The sequence below is a fragment of the Galendromus occidentalis genome, unplaced genomic scaffold (assembly GCF_000255335.2).
Source record: "Galendromus occidentalis unplaced genomic scaffold, Mocc_1.1 scf7180000077460, whole genome shotgun sequence".
Lineage (NCBI taxonomy): Eukaryota > Metazoa > Arthropoda > Arachnida > Mesostigmata > Phytoseiidae > Galendromus > Galendromus occidentalis.
The window spans coordinates 1,774,430-1,800,464 of record NW_003805448.1 but is presented as its reverse complement, the minus strand read 5'-3'; the positions used below and the strand labels follow the sequence as shown (position 1 = coordinate 1,800,464).

General features: G+C 50.6%; 3 protein-coding genes and 1 pseudogene across 3 annotated transcripts; 1 reads left to right on the top strand and 3 right to left on the bottom strand.

Moving 5' to 3' along the window:
• Window positions 1–260: 260 nt before the first annotated feature.
• On the bottom strand, window positions 261–9,961 carry Pld (Phospholipase D). Its single transcript, XM_018639858.1, has 17 exons — window positions 9,528–9,961; window positions 5,697–5,863; window positions 5,360–5,540; window positions 5,060–5,188; window positions 4,732–4,912; window positions 4,157–4,620; window positions 3,905–4,073; window positions 3,656–3,794; window positions 3,330–3,512; window positions 3,019–3,224; window positions 2,751–2,842; window positions 2,490–2,605; window positions 2,220–2,413; window positions 1,864–2,117; window positions 1,591–1,754; window positions 1,394–1,515; window positions 261–1,216 (listed from the first exon to the last, which is right to left on the bottom strand). Exons 2-17 carry the CDS (start codon window positions 5,812–5,814, stop codon window positions 725–727), a joined length of 3,204 nt encoding a protein of 1,067 aa, XP_018495374.1. The 5' UTR covers window positions 5,815–5,863; window positions 9,528–9,961; the 3' UTR covers window positions 261–724.
• A 922-nt stretch (window positions 9,962–10,883) lies between these two features.
• On the top strand, window positions 10,884–14,569 carry Mccc1 (Methylcrotonoyl-CoA carboxylase 1). Its single transcript, XM_003744210.1, has 7 exons — window positions 10,884–10,956; window positions 11,484–11,751; window positions 11,862–11,997; window positions 12,078–12,236; window positions 12,557–12,712; window positions 12,818–14,016; window positions 14,122–14,569. Exons 1-7 carry the CDS (start codon window positions 10,919–10,921, stop codon window positions 14,230–14,232), a joined length of 2,067 nt encoding a protein of 688 aa, XP_003744258.1. The 5' UTR covers window positions 10,884–10,918; the 3' UTR covers window positions 14,233–14,569.
• Window positions 14,570–14,665: 96 nt separating this feature from the next.
• On the bottom strand, window positions 14,666–17,966 carry LOC100898899 (probable aconitate hydratase, mitochondrial). The gene is made up of 5 exons (XM_018639862.1): window positions 17,854–17,966; window positions 17,383–17,676; window positions 16,883–17,268; window positions 15,487–16,787; window positions 14,666–15,384 (listed from the first exon to the last, which is right to left on the bottom strand). Exons 2-5 carry the CDS (start codon window positions 17,649–17,651, stop codon window positions 14,995–14,997), a joined length of 2,346 nt encoding a protein of 781 aa, XP_018495378.1. The 5' UTR covers window positions 17,652–17,676; window positions 17,854–17,966; the 3' UTR covers window positions 14,666–14,994.
• A 2,000-nt stretch (window positions 17,967–19,966) lies between these two features.
• Window positions 19,967–24,557, bottom strand: LOC100898130 (uncharacterized; annotated as a pseudogene).
• Window positions 24,558–26,035: the final 1,478 nt, after the last annotated feature.

Here is a 26,035-nt window from a genome sequence, read left to right as displayed (position 1 = left end):
AGAGTGGTTTCTTCTCGAATCTCCGAAAAAGCGTGCAGTATGGACACGGAGTACCGAGAAGGTGATGCCTGGTTATGCTCGTCAACAGAGCTGAGATCTTCCCATGGCCGGTCTGGGCTATCGAAAGATTCATACTCTTCCCGAAAACTCTTCGATACCGATGGTCTTCGAGCTCGGATTCAATAGCTGCGTTCGTTCATCAGGGACATTCCAAGATCTTGTTGAATTGAGCGAGAAATGAACAGAAACCCGTTCATATACAATACTCAATTTATTCGATAGCAAGATTCTTCGATTCAGTCACACGAGAACACGATCTTCAATAAAACTTCTCAATGAGAACAATCGATAACATCGCGGCAAATCAAGATCCCCTATTCAGATAGAGGAAATCGGAAATTCAAAATATATGTATGTACAAGGGATTTCTGGATGAACAGGCATTCATGATTAAAACCAGCGCTCAAAACAGTCTCAAAGGAAGTTTTCGCACGTGATGCAACAAATCCCGAAATTCAATAACTGGACATTGATTAGCAGTTCCTGCCGAAGGCCCAAGTGATGAATGCCATTTTCTGAATACGCACTCGCCGGAAGCGGGTCGCATTAAGGGATCTATGTAATCATCCCCAGTCATATATGAGTCGTCATGATAATATATTACACAGCAGATTGGATCGTCGAGGGTCTCGATTATAGGTAGAGAGTTCTGAGAAACCTCCCTTCAGGTCCACAATCTCGTCGGCATGAGACTCTCTTTGGTTGTTGGCGCAGGTGTCAAATTCTCGTCCTCTAAAAATCTCTCGGGCAACTCGACGAGATGCCCCTGGACGTCTCGCAATTTCTCAAGTGCCGCAGAGGGGTCCTCAATGGCAAGAGGCGAAACGCGACTGTAGGCTCTGAGTTCGGCGAACGTTTTCACGCAGTCCGTTGGCAAGGGTTTGAATACCTCTTCGAATATTTCAGTGTTTCTCCGGGCGATCTTCTTCCACACGTCTGAATAGAAACTGTCAGCGACCGGATCCTCCACATCTCTGATACCGAGATGCTCTCTGAATATCCATCTCCGAAGCGACGAAACGTACAAACCAGCCTTCACCGGTTTGCCGTCGAATGTCGCGCGCAGAAAATGCTGATCGCTGACAACCTTAGCGATCTCAGAATCCCTTTCGCCAAGGAGTGATCGGTCGTTTATGTTCGCAGATCCGATTATGGCCTGGAAAACGATGAGAGTATCAAATATATTATCTCGATCAGGGAAAGACTTCAGTGGATAATCGCTAGGTCGTGTCCACCGACCCGCGCGATTAAGATGCGACACGCTAGATCGGAGAGCCCCTGGGAACGCACGAGTGGACTGCGCCAAATGTTCAAGATGCCGTCCCTCACTCACCTGCACGTCATCCACGATCATAAGCTTACTATGAACGTATATGAGTTCAGTCACCGGGATTCCATTCAGCATATCATGCTTCCGTAAGCCATAGAAGCCGATGTATTCTTTCGGATCGTCCACTGAAAATGATCTCTAGGATTACTCCATTGAACGTCGGGGGAAACTCGATTCCGTATTGTTGAGTCCTAACGAACCTTCTCTTTTGAGTCTCTCTAGGAGAGAGTACTCGCCGCGACATAATGAGTTGTAGTTCCAGTGTGTGATCGCCTGGATTGAAACTCCGCTTGGAGTTCCCACTTCTCCCTCGAATGCGGGCAGTAGCGGAAGGACAATGTACACTCGGAATTTCTCCTTCGCCCTAGAATAGCGAGAGAGTGAGCTCATCAGCGACCATGATTCGCGCAGTCGCCGAATACTTCGGAAAACCGATGCGCTGTCGAGTCGCCGTGAATCTTAAGGACTCTTACTTGAAAGCACCGACAATCCTAGTAAACAAGGCGTCAGCGACCTCATTGTAGACAATATTGTCGGGCGATTGAAGCGATATGAAAAACTGGTTTTCAATGTAGATGAAATGTTTCGCTTTGAGTATCAGGTCGACGTAAGCCGAATGAATAGAGTTCTCGGTCTCAGAAATCCCCGCCGACCAACTGGAGGCCGATCGGAGAATCTGAACCTCGCACCGATAGAGCTTGCCGAACAATTCTTCACACCTCTCCCCCTGCAATGGATGGAGTCGCGGTGAGCCCGCTGATAACTTCAATGGATCGATTTCCAGGTGATATTGTCTCAACTCGGCCGATCGACTTGGGAAACAACTCACTTCAATATCCTCTGCCGAATCGTAACTTTTGGGAATAAGCCACGGATATGATTTCGCTTTCTTAGCCTTCTGGATCTTGATGGAATTCCATCGTTGAATAAAATGTCTCGCCAAGTCCCTGGCCGCTCGGCCGAGCACCACGGCGCCGATATCGTGCCAGGGCATGCGCGGTATCTTGGTCCGATCAATATGATCTACAAGGGGTCAAGTCGAACCAGAGGGAGGTTCCATCACAGCACACACGGAATTCCAGCGTATCCATGCACTCACCGTCGAAGGGTTTCTCGAGATTCGTCACATCCTTATATATGAAATTGCTGTAGTCTTTGCCGATCCAATACTTCGTCCCGTCCGTCACAAACGGCTCGAGCTTCTCCTCCTCCAAGCTGATGGAGAATTTCAATATTGATAATGAAATTATAATGTATAATTAATAATTAATATTTGCAAAGACTCGTCATCGCGATCAGGGGTTGCCTCCGAAAAGGCTCGTTTCGTGCATATGGATTCCCTGGGAATGGAGGGGCTCACCATTCAAATTGAGAGTTCAAATACCCGGAGTGCGGATCCTCATACATAATTTCGGCCGTGGAGCCCTCCAGGTAGTGCAGATGTTTGAATGCCTGCCGGATCGATAGAATTACTTCGAGAGCCTCGCCCTCTCGTACTAGCTCCTTCAGGGGGATGGAACGCCAACGGAAAGTGGACATCGCTCATGGCTCTTGCTCGAGAAATGTGAGACCCCACGAACTTATCAATGAGCGTCACATAAAAATAACTGAACAAACTCAACACAAACCCTCAATGCTTTCAGTTTGGCTTTTACCCTCTGCAGCATCAGCCGTCGACTGACTCTGTCACTCGGAGATTTACTGTTCACAATTTTCCCTTCGGCTTGATCGAAATATTCAGGCACCACTAGACAGCGCTCGAAGTTGTGCGGCGGTCCGGCAACATTGAGAAAGCGAGTCTCCGAAACGCAGCATGAAGGCTTCACCATGTACCCTGCAACAGATCCCCTTTGCAGCAGGAATTTCGTGTCGCTTCCGAGATCCTGAGAGTCGTTCCATGGCTTGCTAAACGACCGAAATCGGCATCTCTGGGACGTACCATCTACTTCGTCGACATCGGATTCATCGCACACTCCTTGGCGCTTGTTCTCGTCGGGAACCAGGTCGGTCAGTCTATGACCGGCGTCATCCCAACGTCCATAGCATAAATCAATTCCTCCGAGGAATGCGTATTTTTGGTCCACAATAACCAGCTTCTCGTGATGAGCCCACAAGTAAACAGCTGTAAGTTCGTGGAAGAAAAAAAACAGTATAGAACACTAGCACAGCATGGAGAGGCATCGGGTCATTGAAATTCTATAACAGACGTCTGGAAACTTGAGCGGAAATCCGACGTGGAGTCGAGGCGGTCAGATGTAAACGAACCTGCATTGACATGATCGGGATGTCGGAATACTTTTATGTTCGGATGAGTGCTGATTTTCTGTTTCGAATACAGTGAATTGATGGCAAGAGCTGAGCTGACTTCTTTGTACAACATGATGAAAATGCGCACGCCGCTGCTCTGTGAATATTATTCCTCCTACCGATCAGGAATATTCCATTCGAACGTCGTGGAGAATATGTAAATCCGATACAATACAATCCTCGCAAATCCTCGAGCTTCTCTCTCACCGCTTTCCGCCGGAGCAGTAGGTCTAGTCTCCAATCCTCGTTGTTTTTATTGTGCGATCGCTTGAGGAATAATTCGGGCGAAAGCCACCAGTCCGTGATGAAAATTTCTTCCCTGGCGTTCTCAATTGCATTAGCCACTGCTCTCATGTACATGGCGCCGTCGACATACCTGGAAAGGGGGCAAATGTGATACGTTATCAAAGCTCGTCTTTCGTGGCGTACGCTCGGAATAGGCGAGGCACGGCTGCTCACCATCGCGCTAAGGTCCGACTGCGCACAGGGGCATAACTTCCGTGACGATTCTCAGCGACGAAATCCTTCGCCCTAGTCTTGACAAGTTCTTCGATGTGCTTCACCCATTCCATCCTCTGACGTTTCGTCCAGACGTCGATCAACAATTCCCTGGACAAGTTCGATATGATCACACCCGATCGAGAGCCGGTCGGACGCCCATCTTCATGAACTCGGAACCGTCCATCCATGAGAATCACTGATTTCACAGCCCCGGTTTTCGGATGAATGTACAGAATGTACGTGTCCTTCGCGATCAACCAGCGTCTTCTCCACCGTTTGCAAATTTTATACCATACGGATTTCATATAAATGAAACAGGAATTGGGATTGTGTCCTCCAGCTCGTTTACTGACTGCGCCTTCCTTGCCCTTGGGACCAGTGGAGTTCAGAAATGAGTATGGGGAAACTTCCAGGAACTCAGTCTGGAAAGAACCGTAGCGGCAATAATTTTCCAAGCACTTATTATTGCATCCAGGTGCTTTATCATTGAATGATGATGAGCCAGAAATATATTCATATGACTGAAGTCGTACCATTTTTGGATGATTCCGATAATTGGCAACCTTGACAACTTTGTTCAAATAAGAGACTAATTGCTCGCCACGAGCCTGAACTTGAGCCGACGACAGTATCGATTCCGGACGTTTTGGAAACTGAGGGACCTCCTTGCGTTTCGCTCTATCATCGAAAAAACTCTTCCTCCTCATTTGATGCCTGTAGGATTAGCATGACGCAACGCATATGAGCATGAAGTGAAACTATTCTCCGTTGAACCGACTTGACCGGCGGATCAGCCTCTATACAGATGTGCGGGAACCTAGGCGATATATCCTCGAAATCCTGATTTCAGACGAAACTCACGATTCGTTCGGAAGGGGCAGCGCCAAGCTCGCTCTGAACAGTTTCAGGATGGTGTGCAATTCCAGGAAGTGTTTGTATCGTTTCTTCAGCACCCACACAAAATCTCCATGAGTAACTTCTATCACATATCTGGAGGAAAGTAAGATCTTAGGTACTTCCAGGTTTCTGACGATTTCGCACATCGCTTGCCGGATCGCATTTCCCGGCAGCATCGGAATGAGAATTTTCGGGGCGTCCATCTATAATAATTAATTATGCCCAATCGCCTGTTAGGAACACTCGACCGGCTACTCAACTCACAAGTTCGGGTGCACCATGTGACTTGGTCTCGGATCTCGCTCGAATCCCAATAATTTAAAACACATCGGAACGCCCGGCACGAAGAAGCCATCCGAGGAATCGGTGACTGATTGAGACGAGTCGTAGATACGAGCGAAAGGTATACTTCCGAAATGTGTTGAAAGATGAGTAGCTATACCACCTGCGTCGGTACATAAGCGATATTATTACCCATGGGACGCAACGATTCCGCCTTGGATTTCTTTGATAAGGAAATACAATCGGCACCGAAAGCTCAGGCAATCAGGAGTCGCTCAGAATGAGCGAAGTTCGCAATAATCGGGGAGAAACTGCATACAATCTGTATCCAGAGGCGAATTCCGTAGATTCTCGTCCTCCTCATCGTCTTCCAGCTCGAGTTCTTCAAACTCTTCGACGTCCTCTGATCCGTCAGAGTTCTCGCGTCTCAAGTCCATGGTGTTGTAGGACTTGACGGTTTTCTCCACGCTGAGGAGACGCCTGACGCTGCAACAGGGAAGTTCACGAATTAAAGATCAGAGAGACGGCTGGTTCACCAAGAGCAGTCTCGCGAGAGCTGCATTGAGCATCGGATTCGGAGAGCGGGGCCGCACCAGAGCGACGAGCTCAAGAAAGAACAAATTCTCGCGGAGTGTATCTCAATCACGGGACCCAGAACATTCGGAGGCGCATTTGAGCTTCATGCCTCGAACCAGAGTGAGTCGTCCTGAACTGCCGGTTGATCTCAGTCTCACTCGGGACCCTCGGATTACGTTCGCGTGTAGTATTTAGAGCGCTCGATCAGCGGCACGTGAGAATTCAGCGTGCTTACAGTGCTTGGCTCCTTCCGTGCAATCTGCGGGAGCGGGTTTTCCGAAAAAGGAACCGAGTTTTCCCTGTTCGCTCCCTGGATAGGGCGGAGCTCCACTCGGAGTCTCCCGAGCTTTCGTTGATTGAACAGATATCGTTGATTGATGCATACCGACGGGTCGGGAATCCCTCAGCAGCGTTTCAGGTCGGTTCTACGTTTCGGACAGCAAAATGAAATCGATCCGTAGAGAATCACGGTGTGAAGGAACACGGCTCGACATCGCCGAACGGTATCAGCTCCCTAAACGAGCGGGACCCTCACCTTCAGCGGTTTCTCGCCCAAGTTTTCCTAGCTCACGTCCAGGCAGGGGTCGATCGCACGCAACGACGATCGTAGCTCGCCGACAATCTGTTACGTATGACGTCATTCCGCCTCTGGACTTTAAAGACTCGGTCTCCAATAACCGTGTCAACCGAACGAAGGCGTGACAAGCCATGGTCAAGAGTCGTCGAACACGGCCTTATCTCACTTGATGCCATGACTCATGCTTACCGAATAATCGAGCCATCAGGGGATTTAGATTGTCTATATCCATCGAGAGGGTCAAATGATATCTTGCCGTGGCTTCCGATACGGAGCAATTTAGGAGGTACAATCACTATAACTAGCACGTATCCGGAGATTTGACTGCGAACCTATGAAGCTCCTCCATCAGCCCTCGGGAGAAGAGTTCGAGTCGCACGCCTGGACTCGTCGTGATTCGCCAACACACTCTTACAGATGCCGTAATAGACGGAGTACGCTGATCATGGAAAGTCGTCGATCGGAGTCCCGAACTCGCCGGTGATTGAATTCTGCGATCCATGCCGAGCAACTTCCAGTAAGTATACTCAGCGTATCGATTGTTTCGCAGTTGGCAGAGCGAGACTTGCTACCCGTAAATCATCGCACATCAGCTCTGACCGGCAAGCCAGCTAATTATTTCATGGAAAAACTAGATACCACTGAGAATAAGAAAAAAAACTCCAATCCACGACAAAATAATGATCTAAAGACCAAGCTCAGTGCTATCGAGCAGAGTCGGTCATCATTCTCGGTCGCCTGACAGCTTGGTGTCGATCGAGATCGATGACGGTGGGATCCGAACCCTCCGAATCAGACTGTCCAGCACTTTTCCGATCTCCTCTCTAATGTGTTTTTCATGCTTTCATCTACCTCGTCCTCTCATTGGAGGGAATAATGCTAGATCATGAGGAGGGGGTGCCGATCGTCAAACAAAGACGGAGGTAAGGAGGAGTTCCGCTGTGGAAACTCCTGAGGACTGCGACATCCTGGCCCACATTTCTCACTTGCCTAAACATCTCGAATCGCCTCGATGTTTACAGAGAAGTCAGAGGTGAGATTGCGCAGATACGGTGATGCCCTCCCCGGCAGCGGGAGTTACAACACGAAGCGGAAAAACGCCACAATAGATCCACCGAGAACAGCAACTTTAGGAGCACCGGCTGGAACCACGAACGGACTGAAAGTGCTCGGCTGCCTAGTAGACGAACGAGCGGGCCCACAGGTGAACATGATCTGTTGGAAGCCGCCGGCCGGACTGACGGTCTCGCAGCCCAGCCTGATTCGCAGCTGATCGTTTGTTAGGCAGCTCGGTGCCAAGCTGAGAAGGTAACAGTCTCATGTTCCAAACTCGGACGAAAACGACGGGCTCGAGAACAGGCGGCGCGCAAATGGGATTGCGCACTCCAATCTCGAGATATGCGGCGCCGGATCCATCGCTACATTCCCATCGGTTTCCGGACTCGGATCCAGAGAGACTGGGTTCCAAGAGGTCGAACGGAGCCCGAGTCTTGCACTGTGGTGATATCCGACCTTTCCCTTACTCATCTGGGAAAGCCATCCGCTCTATAGTGTATTTCTTTATCAGGAACCCCGGACTGATTGAGTCTCCACCAACGACTCTTGAGAATGGATTTCCGGTCTCATTCTAGAGCTCGAAAAACACGGCCCGGCGGTCGTCAGATTCCGACAAAACGTAAGTTTGGAAGCATGCTCTAGCGTGACGATTTCTGATCCGAATCGATTCAGAAGGAATATTAGCCGTTTCGTCGGTCGCGATGATGACTCCCCTATACCATGAAATTCAATAGGGGTGCGATCTCGGAGTCTCACAGGATACACAATGAAAGTTTGGAGGTTGACCGCAAACCTGCTCGAGTTTTCTCAATTATGGGGCGCGGTGAGCATTCATTGAAGCATCTGACGAATTTTTCTGAATTTAATCCGAATCGGAAGAGATACGCTCTAGGGGATCTTCGACGTGACGGAGGGCAGATCGCTGATAGATATGGGGTTTCTCAGTCTCTGTTACGCTGTGCACCTTCCCATCATTTCATGTCGTGGACACTCAAAATCATCTTGCGGTCTCCACTGGGAGCTGAGAACATCTGCTATCCTCACGGAACAGATAAGGTGCTCTCTGTGAAATGATAGTAGTTTTCTTAGCCACGTTAAGTGCTCTGATCGAGGTGGACCATGAAGACGAGTGTCAGTCGAAACGAGTAAACAGCCTATACTATCAGTAATCGGAACTCATCGTCGGGGAGTCGTACCGAAGGTGATGGGGAATCGTTGCATCATGATTGAATTGATGTTCCTGATCCGGTATTGCATGCCTCAGCACCCTGCGATCGATCCCGCATGTGATTGAGAGCTATCCCGAAACCCCGAGCTGCGTCGCAAGGTTGGCTCCGACAGGAGCGAATCCCGATGCATAATCCCATTCTGTGCCGGATTAGCTCTAGATATACAATCGCGCAACCTTCCCACCCGGAGACGTGAATCGGATATCGGATCCTCCGCTTTTTCGATTAGAAACTGCAACCAGAATGCCCAGAAGAAAATCATTTCGAACGAGAAAAACTGTATAAAATACGCAGATTAATGCGGAAATGTCCGATCGATCTCTGATCATATCTTCCTTTTTCCTCGAATCGAAAGCAGGAATTTGAAATCGGTTTGGAATAGCATGGCGCTATTGTTTTTTTTTATCGATGAGTGCATATTCACATCTCTGAACCTCTTTCCTCGCCAGAGTACCCGGTGAAGCAGGCCTCTGTTTGAGCGGTCTGATACATGCTGGCACTGTTCCCTCCTCATAGTCAGTCTCTACTACTCCAGCGGCAACCTGTGCTGTCAGCTGAGCGAGCCATCTGCCGGAGTAATGCTCCATCAGGGAGGCAAGAAAGTGGGATCACGGTCACTTTTCTCTAGCTCACGAGCAAGTCACCTGATTCATTATTTACACCGGAGCGATCAATTACTCCCGAAATTCCAATTCTAATTTCCTTTACTCACCTCCTCTCACTAATTTAAATTCGACGGCAAGTCATCCTGCTTTCGGTCGTGATGAAATTCATTTCACACTGTCACGGTTCAACAAAAGCGGCACAGAGAGTTCCAAGCGAGGAACTTGGAAAAAACCGTCCGAACAAATCACTTCTACGTTCACAAGATCTTCCGAAATGCGCCTGCTGCGGCGGGATGAACCGCCGTCGAGCTGCGAGGGTTCTTGAAGCGCGGCGATTACTTCACCGTCGTGAATCGGCTCTGCCTCCTCTCCCGATGGCGACTTGAGCAGTCACGAAAACTGCCCAAGTCGCCATCGCACACAGCCTCCGCTTGAGAGTCGACGATCCGCGATGTTGATTCACTTCAACTCGGAAACTCACAAATTCTTCCACTGACGACCAAGACGATCCCGTCGCACCGCCTGTTCCACCGGATCCCGAGCGAGTGGGCTTGGCCCCGGGTATGACTCAGGAGTTCAGACAGACGGGTGCCGCCGTCCTGTCTGGCGCCACGGGAAAGGGGCTTCGAGTTGCCGTTTGCCCGGGAGAACGTTGCTTGTCTGAAACAACACGAGACGAATACTGTACGCGCTCCTTACTCCGCTCCATCTGCTGCTCCAGACGGAGCATTGGTACCTGTTGTACGGTCGGCATTTCGATGAGTTCAGTCCGCTCTCTTCGGAGTATGCGTCCGACATTGGCTGCTTTTGTCTTCCGATCTATTTTGAGAGTATTGCGAATGAACCCAGCAATCATGAGAACTCGTGCCGTATGCCGACCTCGAGGGGGGAATCATTGCAAATGGGACTCGTTGTGCAGAAAACAAGTCAAATGGAGGAGGTTGATCCACACACATTTTTCGGGATATGTCCCCGGAGGAAGCTCGATGGGCGAAGCGATCGAGGCTGAGCAAAATTTATCGAGTGTGAAACTCAAATAATGATAAATCTTTGTAATTGGAGGTCGCAGGAAAACAGACCGATGGAGAATGCGGAATAACTCGGGAAAATTCTGTCCCTCGATCGCTTTGGAGTCGCCGGACGCTGATGAGACGTAGGAGCGGAGGCTCACTCAGTCAGTATACATGGCATGTCCCTTCCAATCTCGTGGATTTGAACGTGGCGCCATCTCATTCATACAACGCTCGGGCACTCCGCTAGGCCGCGATAGGTTCGGGATCTCCGGGACTGCTGTGGGCGTCTTACCCATTAAGTATCCTGCTGGTTCGCGACGATTAGTCTTGTCGCTACTCACTCTGCGAATCCGATGTCCCGATAGAAATCTGAGCATGCGTTGTGAGAATGTTGACGTCACGAGGTCGGCGGGAGATCTGCTACTGGCTCCTGCTGATACCACCGAAAGCCGTATGAACGTCTTAGATGTGGCTGGCAAGCAGCAATGGCCGCACACATTAGGTTATTCCAACTCAGGAAAAGGTATGCGCTTTTCCAGACTCTTCTCTACCGGGAGAGAAATCATCTCGATGAGTCTTCACTAAAACGCTTCTTAGCTCCGCGATAATCGCGTACACCGCTCTGCTCAACGCTACGTTCGGTCTGGTCGGATGAACCGCGCATCCGATCCGCTCTAGCGTCACCCATTGTTTACATCAGAGACCTTTCGTCACCTCTCCGTCAGTCACGCTGCACATCCGCGCGTCTGGAATGCCGGGGAGCGATGAACTCAGTGGACCGTGCCCCGGCTGGTTTTGCGGAACCAATGCATGCAGTGCTCCCTCATGGTCCTCCATGATATCTTCAGATAATGCGCTTGATAGGGAGGGCAGCCGGCGCTTCGTCCGTGAGTCGGGACCGTCCGTGAGGCCGGTCGCATGAGCCCCATAGCGCGAAGTGATATTCTGATCTTGGGTGAGGGGTCTCCGAACTAGCTGTTTCGTGCTAAGGGGGTAGAATGGGACCGGAGACCGGGGAATATTTTTCGAGCTGTTTCCGCTTGTTTCCAGTCTCGGTATACGCTTGCAATCTTGTCGTGGAGTTTCGTCATTGCCTGATTTGGAGACCAAACACCCGATCGATAAATTACTGATCGCAAATCGCGGAGAGATCGCCTGCAGGATCATCAGAAGTGCTCGCAAGCTGGGCATCCGATCCGTGGCCATATACAGCGATGTCGATAAGAACTCGGTTCACGTGCGTGAAGCAGATGAAGCCTACAGGGTCGGAACGGCTGCGGCGGCCGAGAGTTACCTTCGTCAAGACAAAATCATCGAGGTGAATGCTGAACAATTCTCGTTTGCCAATCGAATGTGTTCCTCTCATCCAATGCCGAAATGGGATAATTCTTCAGAGATTGAGGAGTACGAGCAGGACGACTTCCCCAGGTTGCGAAGCACTGCGGCGCAAAAGCAATCCATCCTGGGTATGGATTCCTATCGGAAAATGTCGAATTCGCTGAGCTCTGTAAAAAAGAAGACCTGATTTTCGTCGGACCGCCAGTCAACGCTATAAGAGACATGGGTGCGTATTCATGAAACAGAATACCCCGGCAACCGATCATTTGGCTGGCTGAGAGAGCTTTTCATTATTTATTGTTTCAGGGATCAAGTCAACTTCAAAGCAGATTATGGCTAAGGCCGGAGTCCCCATTATAGAGGGTTACCACGGAGTGGAGCAAGACGACGCAATTTTGCTCCAAGAAGCCAAGAAAATCGGCTTTCCCGTGATGCTGAAAGCTGTACGGGGCGGTGGCGGAAAAGGTGAATACACCGACTAGCATGACTAGACGAGCGAGGGAGGCTGCCCTCAGAGAGCGTCGCGCCGTTTGCGGTACAGGACGGACCGTTCCTTGAGGAGTGGAGAATCTCAAATGGCATCTGTGACCAGAGCGCTTTCTCTCCCGCTTTTTCTAAGAGAAGATGCGGGATGAATTTTCATTGGTGGAGAAAGACACTAATCTCGAATCCTAGGCTCGCCGGTTGGTGAATTGCTCCCTTGCCCGATGAAGTTTGTCGTAGATTTCGAGCTCGCGGATAAGGAAAGATGATTCATCGAACGGAATTTCGACTTATCCGTCCAGGTATGAGGATCGCGATGAATGAGGCCGAGTTCGAATCGCAGCTCGAGAGTGCGCGACGAGAAGCAATGAAATCCTTTGGAGACAACGTCATGTTGGTCGAGAAATTCGTGGTGAACCCGCGGCATGTTGAAGTTCAAGTTTTCGGAGACCAACACGGTGAGTTACTGGGTCTGTGCAAGACATTACCAGCTCGAATCCCCAACGAACTTTCTTGGAGGGTATTATCTCATCACACATTGTGGACCTTCTTCCATGTCGCAGGAAACCACGTGTACCTATTCGAACGCGACTGCAGCATACAGCGTCGCCATCAGAAAATAATCGAAGAGGCTCCAGCCCCTGGAATCTCGGACGAGGTTCGTCGCCGGATCGGCGCAGCGGCGGTTCGAGCCGCGAAAGCTGTCGACTACGTGGGGGCAGGAACAGTGGAGTTCGTCATGGATTCACAGCAAAAGTTTTACTTCATGGAAATGAACACTCGGCTCCAGGTCGAGCATCCGATCACCGAGTTGATCACGGGAGTCGATCTCGTCGAGTGGCAGCTACTGGTCGCGTCGGGCGCGTCGCTACCACTCCTTCAGGAACAAATAGAGCCGAAGGGACATGCGTTTGAGGCTAGGATCTACGCCGAAGACCCGAAAAATAATTTCATGCCCGCCGCTGGTTTCTTGAAGAAGTTGAGGGCTCCTGCCGATGCTCGCGTCGACACCGGGGTGCAAGAAGGCGATGAAGTCAGCGTTCATTATGATCCGATGATCGCTAAACTTGTTGTTTGGGGCTCCGACCGACAATCTGCTCTCGCGAAACTCAAACGCTCGCTGGGGGATTACATCATCGCTGGCATGCCAACGAATATTCCGTTCCTGATGAAGCTATGTTCTCATCCTAGCTTCAGAACGGGGGACGTGCATACGGAATTCATTCCTCAACACAAAGAATCTCTCCTGGGCTTCGCGAGGCCATCGGATAAGATGGTCGCCTTGTCTGCCCTAAGTCTCCTGCGGAGAAGGAATTCGTTGGATTTTTTCAGACTCAATATGGAACACATCGAGAAAATTGAGTTCAAGTACGGTGATGGGGACTTCTCGGTCGAAATAACCGCTCACAGTGATGACAAGGATAGCTTCACGGTTCGATGCGGTAGTTTCCTTGAGGAAGTCAAGATGAAGATCTGTGATACCGAGGGAGTTGCGAATGTTCGCTGTGAGCTCGCTGAGGAAATTTGTACATTCAAATGTTCATTCGACGACGGTAGACTCAGTGTATTCACCGAGGACGACGTTCTCTTGTTCGATATACCGGAGCCAAGCTACATGGCTAAATTAGCCAACAAAATCGGAGTTTTCGAGGGCGGTGCTGTGGCCCCGATGCCTGGAGTTGTCGAACAGGTGTTGGTCAGCGAAGGTCAGGAGGTGGTCAGAGGCCAGTCTCTCGTCGTGATGATCGCGATGAAAATGGAGGTGAGAACCGGAACAGCGTTTTTTGCCGATCTTGGGCCGATCACAGAATCATGAGACTGGAGTATTTTCGAACCGCGCAGATCAATTCAATTACTCACCTTTCAGTATGTCATCAGAGCTTCCGGCGACGGGATCGTTTCGAAAGTGATGTATAAGAAAGGGGACAACGTCGCCAAAAACACTCAACTGGTGCAGGTCGTACCCAAAACGGAATGAAGCCTCCGAGAAGCGATGGAAGCGCAGATGTGAGACGATGTTTGCAATGGGGATAGCTCTTGACTGGGGAAACCCTTCACGCGCCAAGACAGGATGGGCCTCAAGAAATGGAACAATACTCAACGCCTACTACAACGTATGCACATATAAAGGTGCGGAAAGAGTCGCTTCGTCTTGGAATCGGGTTTCACCCGTCGTTGTTGGATGTAAGCATTGGACCTTCGATCTAGTTTGGCATGAATAGTCTCTCTGGTACTCTCCTAATCTTGAGTACGGAGTCAGGCGAGTAAGTTCGGGTATTCGCTCCCGATTCGGAATAAATGAGTCCTCGAACAAATCAGTTTCTGACCAATGATTTTCGCCGGCGTCATTCCTACTATCCGCGGCCTCCTGTTGTCGAATGGGTCGCGAGTGCCAATAATTAGTCTTCCCGTCCTTCTCAATTGGAGCAACCGTTTATTGCTTTCAATAAAAATTAACACTACGAAGCCCGGCAAGGTGTTCAAGATTTTCGACAGCCAAACTCGCGTTTTCCCGGTATTTTCACGTGCTCAAGCTTCCACTCGCCAGAAAAGAGTCTTTCGGAGGCGTAGAAAGGGGCCAGAAGTTGTTTTCCGTCGTTCCTTATGTTACACATGACTATCAGAAACAAAAGTAGTGGAGGCTTTGGCTGTCAGGATATCACCGTCGGAGAAAAAATGAAACAAGAAACTCATCAAGATCGTCTCTGTCGCTTTCCTCGATTCGAAGATCCCAAATCGCTTAGGCGTTCAGTTCCTTCATTCGGTTCAGAGCAGATCCGGCCTTGAACCAGGCGATCTGACCTTCGTTGAAAGAGTGATTCAGGTGGATTTTGTCCACCTTTCCATCCTTGTGCTTAATGTGGCACTCGAGAGGCTTGCCTGGCTGGAAGTCTTTGAGTCCGACTATGGAGATTTTGTCATCGGACTTGATCTTATCGTAATCACTAGGATTCTGGAAGGTGAGTGGGAGCAATCCCTGTTTTTTCAGGTTAGTCTCGTGGATACGAGCGAAACTCTTGACGATGATAGCGCGACCACCGAGATGACGTGGTTCGAGAGCGGCGTGTTCCCGGGAGGATCCCTCGCCGTAGTTTTCGTCACCAATGACGACCCAGCCCTGTCCTTTGGCCTGGAAGAGAAACGCATTCCATGACGAACCAACGAACCCTAGACTTCTCAAGGAAGTTCCCAATTGCCGCTACGCCTCCAAATCACAGCCGTGGGCACTCACCTTGTATTGTCGAGCGACATCGGGAACGCCTCCCTTTTCCCCAGTGAGACGGTTCTGAACTTTGTTGGCTTCTCCACTCTCTTCGGGAATAGCTCCAATGAACATGTTGTTCGAGATGTTGTCCAGATGTCCTCGGTATTTCAACCAGGGCCCAGCGGCGGAGATATGATCAGTGGTGCATTTGCCCTTGGCTTTCAATAGGATGACCAGGTCTTGAAGATCCCCGCCGTCCCATTTCGCGAACGGGGTAAGCAGCTGGAGACGCTGCGACTTCGGGTCCACATCGACCTTGACTCCGGTGCCGTCGTTGGGGGGACCTTGGTAAGTATCCTCTCCAGGGTCGAAACCAGCACGAGGGAGCTCGTCTCCTTCCGGGGGCTGGAGCTTGAATTTCGTGCCGTCAGCCGCGGTCAGTTCGTCTTGCAATGGATTGAAATCAAGACGTCCAGCGATAGCCAGAGCGGTGACCAATTCCGGCGATGTGACGAACGCGTGGGTCTGGGGGTTTGCATCGTTTCGACCGGTGAAATTCCTGTTGTACGACGTTACGATTGTGTTCTGGTCGCCCTTCTTGGCATCCTGACGGTCCCACTGACCGATGCAAGGACCGCAAGCGTTGGCGAGCACCATTCCTCCGAACTGCTTTAGCGTCTTAGCCTGTCCGTCGCGTTCGATCGTGGCGCGGATCTGCTCGGATCCCGGGGTCACGGTGAAGAGAGACTTCGATTTCAGACCGTGGTCGAGAGCCTGCTGCGCGAGCATGGCAGACCGGGACATGTCTTCGTAGGACGAGTTGGTGCAGGATCCAATGAGGCCGACCTTGACGTCGAGCGGCCATCCCTTCTCCTTGGCGACTTTGCCCAGTTGGCTGATCGGGTGAGCGTAGTCGGGAGTGAAAGGTCCGTTGACATGTGGCTCGAGAGTGTCGAGGTTGATCTCGATCACCTGATCGTACTTGCAGCCGGAGTCGGCCGTCAAGAGCTTGTCTTTGACCTCAGAAGCCGCATCCGCGATCGCGGTACGGTTCGTGGCAGCCAAGTAGTCAGCCATACGGGAGTTGAAGGGGAACACCGAAGTTGTGGCACCGATTTCAGCGCCCATGTTACAAATTGTTCCCATGCCTGTGCATGAAATACTCTGCACACCGGGTCCGAAATATTCAACGATAGCGCCAGTGCCACCCTTCACGGTTAGGATACCAGCGAGTTTGGTGATGACGTCCTTGGCAGATGTCCAACCAGACATTTTACCAGTCAGATGAACACCGATGACTTTCGGACATTTTAATTCCCATGGAATGCCTGAGAAAGAGTGGGAGCTATGTATGTATGATAGGCGATCGAGCTGATTGAGCCAACGTCTGACTCGAGGGAATATTCTCCCGCGACCTACGTACCGGCCATGACGTCGACCGCATCGGCACCACCGACTCCGATGCAGAGACCACCGAGACCGCCACCGTTCGGGGTGTGGGAATCGGTACCGATCATGAGCAGACCGGGGAACGCGTAGTTCTCGAGGATGATCTGGTGTATGATCCCCGATCCTGGTTTCCAGAATCCAACGCCGTATTTCGCGCCTGCGGTGGCGAGGAAATTGTACACTTCCTTATTGATGTCTTTCGCGCGGGCGAGATCCTGGCTGCCTCCGTGCTGGGCTTCGATCAGATGATCGCAATGGATTGTTGAAGGAACCGCGACTTTGGGCAGACCCGAGGAGATGAATTGCAGCATGGCCATCTGAGCGGTGGCATCTTGCATAGCCACGCGGTCGGGTCGGAGTCTGCAAGCGAGAATTTTCGTTGAATTGATATTCCCATATGAGCTCTCGGGGAGGGAAATTAGTTCGAAGTCTTTTGAGCGTCAATGCGAGCATAGGGAAAAATCGAACGCCTACTTCAAGTAACTCTCGCCGCGAACGACCTCCTCGGACGCGGGCTGGTCGAGATGAGAGTAGAGAACTTTCTCGGATAGGGTCAGAGGTCGGTTCAATCTCTTTTTGACGACATCGATGTTGGCGGAGAGCTTATCGTAGGGTAGGTATTTGTCTTTCTCGAGGTTGGACAGCGGAACCTGCTTCGAGCTGGCCGCAGATAAGTGGATGAACCTCACCGACGGTTCATTGAATCGCTTCAGAAGGGCGCTGCTTGCCTGGCGGTACGCCATGCCGAGTACTCTCTTCGTAGTGATTCTGAAAGTTGAAGGATTTTCCGAGACTCAACACAGTTTTCTCGAGTTTGAACGAACCTTGTCTGTACCTATGCGCTTCTTCTGAGAGTTGAGCGATTTTCGGTGGCGGAAGGCACGAGTCGTGGAGAAACCGCTCTGAGGAGCAAGGTCACTCATTGCACGACCAGTCGTCTCTCACCGTGCACGCGCAGTACCAGAGACTTTTTTCTTCACATGGAGCCTAATGCTACCGCTTCGGATTCCCGTATGGACTAGCCACGAGGAATCGCTGCGCCTTCATAGCATCGGACGCTTTCCACGGCGAGATAATATGCATCGATGGCACTGTCGAGATACACAAGACTCGAGCACCTGACGAACGAATCAAAAGTCTCTGTTGTCCGCCGTAAATGACGTCACTCTTACTGCATTTCAGCTGCGAAAAATGGCATCATGGTCTATCGCCGCTCGCTCAGCTCGAAAGTCAAGTCCAGAGTCTGAACCGGCGGTCCATTGTCTAGTAGAGGGCAAATCGGTTGTTGAGATGGACGATGACAAAATATGATCCTCGATTCACAGAGGACCATAGTGTCCCGACGAAATCCTTCAGCATTGCGCAAATCGATTCTCTATCCGCGCGAAATTCGTCTCGCATGTGGTAGCCGGTTCAGGAACCGAGAAGTTTCGTCGATTCGAAGGGAATGTGCCCGCCCGCGTGTTTTTCTTCCGGTGCGGCTAAACTCGCTCCGTGATTCGAAACCGTGCTTTCCGATTTTCTTTCCGCGCGGGGAGAATGATATCACCTCCAGATGGTCCGAAGGAAGGATTCTGAACTCACCAGCAAAGGTACGATCACGCTCTGTCCTCCACACAGTGAGGCTATGACCTCCTTCTCCGATGTGATGCGGTTACCTCGGGCGCGCGACCATCCAGATCTACTTCACATCGTCCCGGTCAGCTACAGGCACTCTGCTATAATCTGTGTACTGTCGGGAGACAGGGCGAGATCTGTGCGAGATTCTGCTGAGATACTCCGGGACAATATCCACGACAGTAGTCCCTCTGATCTTTCCGCGGAGTCATATGGACCAGTCGATCAGCTGATGCATAGCGCAGAGCTCCGATACGGGGACGTTAAAACGGATCGATCGCGTGCGACAAGTCCAGGCCCGGGGAGAGTATTCCCCAATGAGGGTATCTTTGGAATTCGGGAGACAGATAAGTAGATTCGGAAGGATGATTCGGTTCACAATAGGAAGGTATAAGCAGAAATCAAGTCATCATCTCAGTCAGAGTAGCTTCCAGCGCGCAACTTGATCTACGTTTGAGGAGCTGCATCGGGCATTTTGTCTTCCTGAACTAGGGTTGGAGCTTCCGGAAGGATAACCATTCGTCGGCTCGGCCTTAGAACCGAGTCGAGTTCTCCGAACCCTTGCCGGACTCGAGAGAGTGGCTCTTGGAATCTCTCCTCGTGGAGTCAACGAAGCGCCTCCTCGAAAAACGGGAGCGTGGAACCACTGGATCCGCTGAGCCAACTCGCGCCTGAATCGAAAGGTTGATGTATACATATAATTATAATGATACCATCTGATCGAAATAAACCATTAAACATGAAGGACCAGCCGGCCTTTGGCCGGCTGAAGCCCCCGTTCTCTCACCTCCCAATGCCCTGGGAGTTCTCGGGATTGGGACAGAGAGACTCATCAGCATTGAGGAAAACAGTTGCGGCGGCGTTGCGTCGGAGTCATGGGTGATTCTAAGTAAAAAAGGATTCTGTCTATCATGTAAGCAAGACTATTTATTCAGATGTGAAAATTCGTAGCCGTGCATGTCGACGGTTTTTGGAAGAGAGACTCTTTTTCATTTTTGCCAGTCCATGAACTCAGTCAGCCATGAAACTTATGTTCTCTAGCTCCAAAATTTCGGCTGAGAGCGCATAAGCTGTTGCGAGCAAAGGTGACGTTCCTCGGATTCAGGCAGAATGTACATGCGCCGCAATTGCCTATGAGGGCTTTCATGTACGTGTTCATGTCTTGATTCAGCGAGTCTCGAGAGTTGGCTAGCGGGGGTATGGTGGAGCAAATTAGCGTCCTTGGGTGTCGCGTTGCAAACCCGGTTGGGGTTAAGCTTATCTTCAGGACCGGGCCGGTCAAAGTAGGGAGAGCTGCGTCGACCATGTTTACCGGTATGGACTATGTTGACTATACACTATGTTGGCGATCATAGGGTGATGGTCCAGCACGGGACGTAAATCCGCGGCTTTGAGTTTCCTCCCCTGAGACCATAAATGCAGCATCACGCGGGGGACGTCTTTACCGTCGCTGGAATAAGTACAGCGCGTCATGATTTTCGGTGTCATTACGTTTCTTCGATCTGATAGGGGTGTCGTCGGTGTCGTCAACGGCGGACTCGGCCGCGGATACGACCCGTAGTACTAGTTGGTTGGGAATTGTGATTGCATTCTGGAAAATTTAAGTGGAGCACTTATATATGGATATGATTATGATAGTGAATCTGATGTCAAAAAGCGATTACCACAGGAACCTCAATTAATCGGGGAAGAGTCGTGTTTTTGTCCAAGGTAATCGTTTGCCTTCTTCTGCGTATCAAGAAAACGTTTGACTCGAGCCTGGAGCAATGCGCAACTGATCGCTTCTAGAGAAAAAAACTCTCGACAGGGCGACATACAGCTGGCCATGGCTGAAGATGTCCTTCTCCAAAAACAACTCGAGTCGAGAAAAAGTTTGACCTTGACTTTTGTTTATAGTGATTGCGAAAGCTAACCGCAGAGGGAACTGTCTCCTTTTCAAGCGGAAGGGGAGTCTTGAGTAATCCGAGTTATCGATCCGAGGTATGATCGTGAATTGTCCGAGCCTGACTCCTGTGATGAATTTGCATCCGAGTGTAAATTAACCCAGAAACTCGATGCTGAGCCTCGTGCCGTTGCACAGACCTGATATCTAAATTGCGCAGGAGCATCACGATTGCTCCTTTTTTTTAGAGTTAGCTCGTTAGGGGGCATGCCGGGGGGTGTGAGAGTATTGAAATACTCTCTGGGGAAGTATGTACCTCCATTTTCATCACCTTACACCACTTCGTCGATGCTTTCATAAACGCGCACTTCACTCGGATTTCTGACAATGAGACGGTCGAGTATAGCTCTGTTCAGATGGAACACGCTGAAGTTTGTAGGAGCCAAAATGGCCTTGCTTGCCAAATCAGCAGTGTTGTCGGGCTCGATAGTGGGTCATCATATCTCATCAATGATGTCAGTGTGACATATGAGTTCTGGAAGAATAGTCACGTGGCCTCGCGAATTGTTGCAAGTTCCGTTACCGACTCGAAGGAGGAAGTTGTGCCAAGACGGCTCCCTTGCACGGACATTCTCCTCTAAGCGAAGTGTTTGGGAAAAGGGCCACAATTGTGAGCGTAGAACGCAGGCATCAATGGTGTCGAGGGGAACCGCGCTCAACGATTGGTAAAGTCTGACGGAAATCCCCTCCCACTACGATCGTAAGGCCGCCGAAGAGCGAGTTTTTCTGTGAGACTTCTCTAAAGGGGTCATCGACGGCTTCTAGAGCTACTTTTGGTACCATGGAGATTTCGTCCCAAATTATCAAATCTAGCTGAGCAAGATACTTGGCTTCTTTCTGTTAGCAACTCATCGCTGACGTGCGGTTACTATCGTGAACATTCAATTCAAACAGAGAGATCTACCTCCAGGCGATAAATTCGCGGCAATTCCGGTCCAGGCGATGCACTGTACTTTGCGTCCCTCTCCTACAGCAATGTTGTACCGTGTGTTGTACAAATATGTTTCGCCCGATCCGCCCGATCACGGGGCCATCTATGAAGAAATAGCCTCCCTTCGATTGACCTTCTCGGATCATTGTTTAGACTTGCATACATGGGTACTCCCTCATGGTAATGCCGAGTGTAATCAAGTTGGATCGAAGCCATATCGGGGAGATCACACTGCGGCCGTGGCAAGAAAATTTCGAACGTCGCGCCGAGAGATGCTAGGTTATAACTGATGTCATTGTAGGCCAAGGCGGGTGAAATTCCGCTCGAGAAACCACGATGCGCATCATCTTCCGTTCAATGGTCGTGAAAATCATCCCATAGAGCCTGAACATCGAAAACTTCACAGGAAGCTATGAGACATACGAAGAATATCCTCAAAAGTTTGGGGGTTCGGAAGGAGCACGCTCCTTCCAGACTTTATGTGAAATACGCATCATCATTGAAGAGCCCCGCTGCTTTGGCAGCATGCATGAATGTTCGGTGTACTAGGATGCCGTCGATGGTTTTCAGGTCATCGAAAGGTTTAGGGGATCGCGCATCCAAGAGGAGTACTCGAAGAGCATATCGTTCCGTGTCTCAGGGCGAGACTGTATACATTCGACCGATGATACCGCCGATGGCCGCTTCCCTCTGGACCAACCGATTTCGGCTTGAAAATGAAGAACTCGGGCAATTCATGATAATAGAGATCAGTGAGATTCAGAGAGTCTGAAGCTTGATCATCCCATGTAGCATTCAGTCGAAAATACGCCGTCAATGTTGTGAAACTCACAGCAGCGCAGTTCAGCGCTGAGTGCTCGTCGCCGTCGTGAAAATAAATGTTTGGCTGGTCGGGCAAATGGACGGCGAGCCTCACTATCCTATGCGATTTCTCCTGGAGTGCATATCCGAAGATTCTGTGCAAAGCTTCAGGAGCACAGACGTATCTCGCGTTCAGGGGCCTCTTGATCCCGTCATTTCCTCCTCATTTGATTGGATCTGGATGAGTGCTCGATCAGATCCTTTGTAGACTTATTTATAGAGATACTTGACCGATGAGATCATGCCGCAGATCTCAACGTTTATGTGACAACCGTACGTGAGTGAAAAATACGGACTGTACGGGACTACCCACTCGTCGCCATATGCGCAGTTTCCTACGGTTGTCCTGAATTCATTCCTCCGGCGCAAGGGCGGGTAGCCGTCGGCCACCGATGTTTGAGAGCGAATGTCTCTTGGGAAGTTCTTCGAGCAACGGCCGTCCTTCATGCATGGAGCTTTCGCGTCAAGAGCGCCGCAATTTCTACGAATCATCAGAGTCTTCACAACTTCGTGGAGACGTGGTTCTTTGACGGGGTCCGGGATTTCTCCACTGATCGACTTCTTCAGCGTCGCGTGGCTTATCTTGAGCGCTCAATATGAGCAAGGCATGAAAATGAGGTAAAGCCCGCTTTTGAAATTCTATGACCATTTTATGAGCGGCGATCTCCCCGAAAACTTTCTTCTTCAGCATGTCGTGGAAAATTTCGTTGAGCTTCAGCTGAAAAGCTTTAGAGATCAAATCTGGACGATCCTGTGCCGATTGCCCAGGATACAGATTCTCCTGAATTCCTCCCCACTTCGGATTGCAAGTGACGGTCATGAAAATGTCGGGTTTACCATATCTCAACACCATGGCCAACGCATCTTGGTAATTTTGCTGTATATGACGTGGGGATCCGATAAAAGTAGACGGAAGAATGATGCGCCTGCCCTCTGGTGCCTGAGAGGCTTCGTTGTGTTCCAGAAAATCTTGTAGATTGTTATAAGATATAAGACTCTGCGCGCATCTGGGCTTGATTCTGTCTGCAGTAATTGAGTCGATTTTGCTCAATTTTCACGAAAGAATCGACTGCGAACTGCTGAAACAGTTTACCGGCCGGCAGAACGGGACTGAATGCGTCCCGTATAGCTATCAGATGCGAGTAAACTGTTTGTGGGTGATCCGTTCCCCACGATCGTCCTGCACGGTGGGCGTCCAGCCGTCTTGTCCGGTGGGAAAAAGTAAAGGATAGGTCAGAGGGTCGCATCGTTTGTCCAGGTGCGATATATTGATCAGATGATCTCGTCTGTCGTGGATGCGTATAGAACGGGTCGCTGGAACGTCACCATCTTCGCCGACGTATATGACAGCTACCTCATTCGCCGTCGGCAAATCGTACAGTCTCCCTTCGAGTCCATTTGAGCGGAAATCGTCGAAAACCATCGTCAACCTCAGAGGTGAGCGATTCTCTCGTTTTCCGGCCGTGAGCTCAGCTTCCTCGAGTTCAGCCATCCTTTTGTAAGAATTGGCGTACGGATTGATATGCGATATCAATTGTCCCAATTCTGCGGGTAAGCCTCGGTCGCATTGAGCGTTTTGAGGTAAGCTCAATCGTTGCGCGGTCGCTTAAGCCGTGTCAAGTATGTAGATTTGGCCGAATTGTCTCACTTCGTCTTCTTGAGGGTGCAAGGGTCCAACACTGTGATAAACCTGTCCGTGAATACGGAAACAATACGGTCCTCCGGCCCGTGGATTGGCAGTTTGCGCACCCATTGAGGCTATGGCAAGAGAGGAGTTGAAATTGCGAATGTATTTATGGAAGTTTCGCTGCACCCTGAGGAATTCGGCCTCATCGCAGGACCCTCGTTTTAGGAGGTCTCGGAGACGGCACGGAAAATTTCCGAAGTTTGTCGTGGATATCCGCGCTAAATTATAGCAATCTAGATATATGTTGGGGTGTTGCGCTTTTTTCTCCGAAGGGAAAAGTTTGGCACCGCAGTTTACGCAAACGTGTTGCAATGGACCGAGATGATGAGGTTCGACTTCCCTGAAATGCCTCGCGAGGCGGGTCGAAAGCCTTCCCGCCGTTCTTCGTGAAGCTCCCCTCTGAGCGGACCGTCGAGCGCTACGGGCAGCTGCATCGGAGGCAAGGCGCTCTGCTCTTGTAACGGGATTTTCACATGCTCTCTTCGCGGCATGCGGAATAGCATCTGCGGTAAGCCGTACCTGCCTGTGCTCGACTGTTTCTCTTTCAGGGCGGGTTCTCGCGCATGCCACCTTCTGACGCTTGCTCTCAGTCGTCGGATGGTAATCTTCATCATGAATATCTTGGCGTGCCATTGAGAAAGAATTTGATCACAGCAGTATAAAGCGAGTCGACTTCAATAACGACAACAGATCCGACGAATGAAAAATGGAAAACGGAAAATACGGCTCCATTATCGCAGCGAAGGCGGCGTTTAAGAGCTCCTGTACGGAGAAACCTCCAAGCTAACTCGAGGACTAATAATTCCTCTTTGGGGCTACGAGCGCAGAACGGGCGCAGTACGGCCATGGCGGCGAGCGTAGAATTCGCGAAGCGGCGAGCGTAGAATTCGCGCAGCGGCGAGCGTAGAATTCGCACAGCGGCGAGCGTAGAATTCGCGCAGCGGCGAGCGTAGAATTCGCGCAGCGGCGAGCGTAGAATTCGCGCAGCGGCGAGCGTAGAATTCGCGCAGCGGCGAGCGCCGTCGAGCCCAGTGACCGCAGCACGGCCGCGGCGGCTGTGCAACGGCAGGTCAAATAGATCCGCTCTGGAAGTCATTTATGTCCGCTTGCAGAATGAATTTGGAGCTGGGGACACGCTTGGTGACGGGCGAAGGTATTCTAGGTACGCTGCAGTCACCGTAAGAATCGGCGTCAAATTTTGTGTACAGACAGACGCTAAGCCGATTATGTGTGGGGGGATATTCAGGGAAAAATAACATCGGAACGTGAGATGAGGAGCGAATGGCAAAGTTCACGGCCTTACGCTCCAGCGCGCCAAAATTCACAACCTCACGCTCCAGAGCGCCAAAATTCACGGCTTTCGACTCGATCGTGAATGCCGCGACGAAAGCCGCTACGAGCCGTAGCACCGCTCTGATTTCGAATTCATCGATTTCCATTCCGAACAACCATTTATTCTGGAGCCCTGGGACGGACAGGGGACAGTCTCTGTCTCATCACGGACTCGCGAATTGCGAGAAGAAAGTACTTCGCGGTAGAGATTGATGCCATGTCGGCTCTAAGTAAACGGACGTGGGGTCTCGCACCCATCGCTCCTAGGGATATCGAGTCACCGTTAGTGTTGACCTGTACGGAAAAACATCTGCGGCCTGTCCGGGCACAAGATAAGCGACCGATTCCCAATACCGTAATCCCCTGAACCTCAGGATCACGATTAGAGCAACAAGAAGCCTACGGATTTTCCTCAAGACCACGCGCTCTGTCTATGAGCGGTCGACTCCAAGTGTTTCAGGCAGCTGTGTTTCCGGGTGTGATCGACCTTGGAATCGCAGGTAGTACAATAAAGGAATTCCCCACTCGAAGGGAAAATTCCCGCCGGTGTCGGCTCTAAGTAAATGGACGAGTGGTCTCGCACCAATCGCTTCTAAGGATATCGAGTCACCGTTAGTGGTGACCTGTTCAGAAAAACATCTGCGGCCTGTCCGGGCACAAGATAAGCGACCGATTCTTGATACCGTAATCCCCAGGACCTCAGGATCACGAGTAGGGCAACAAGAAGCCTACGGATTTTCCCACGACAGTGTTGCAT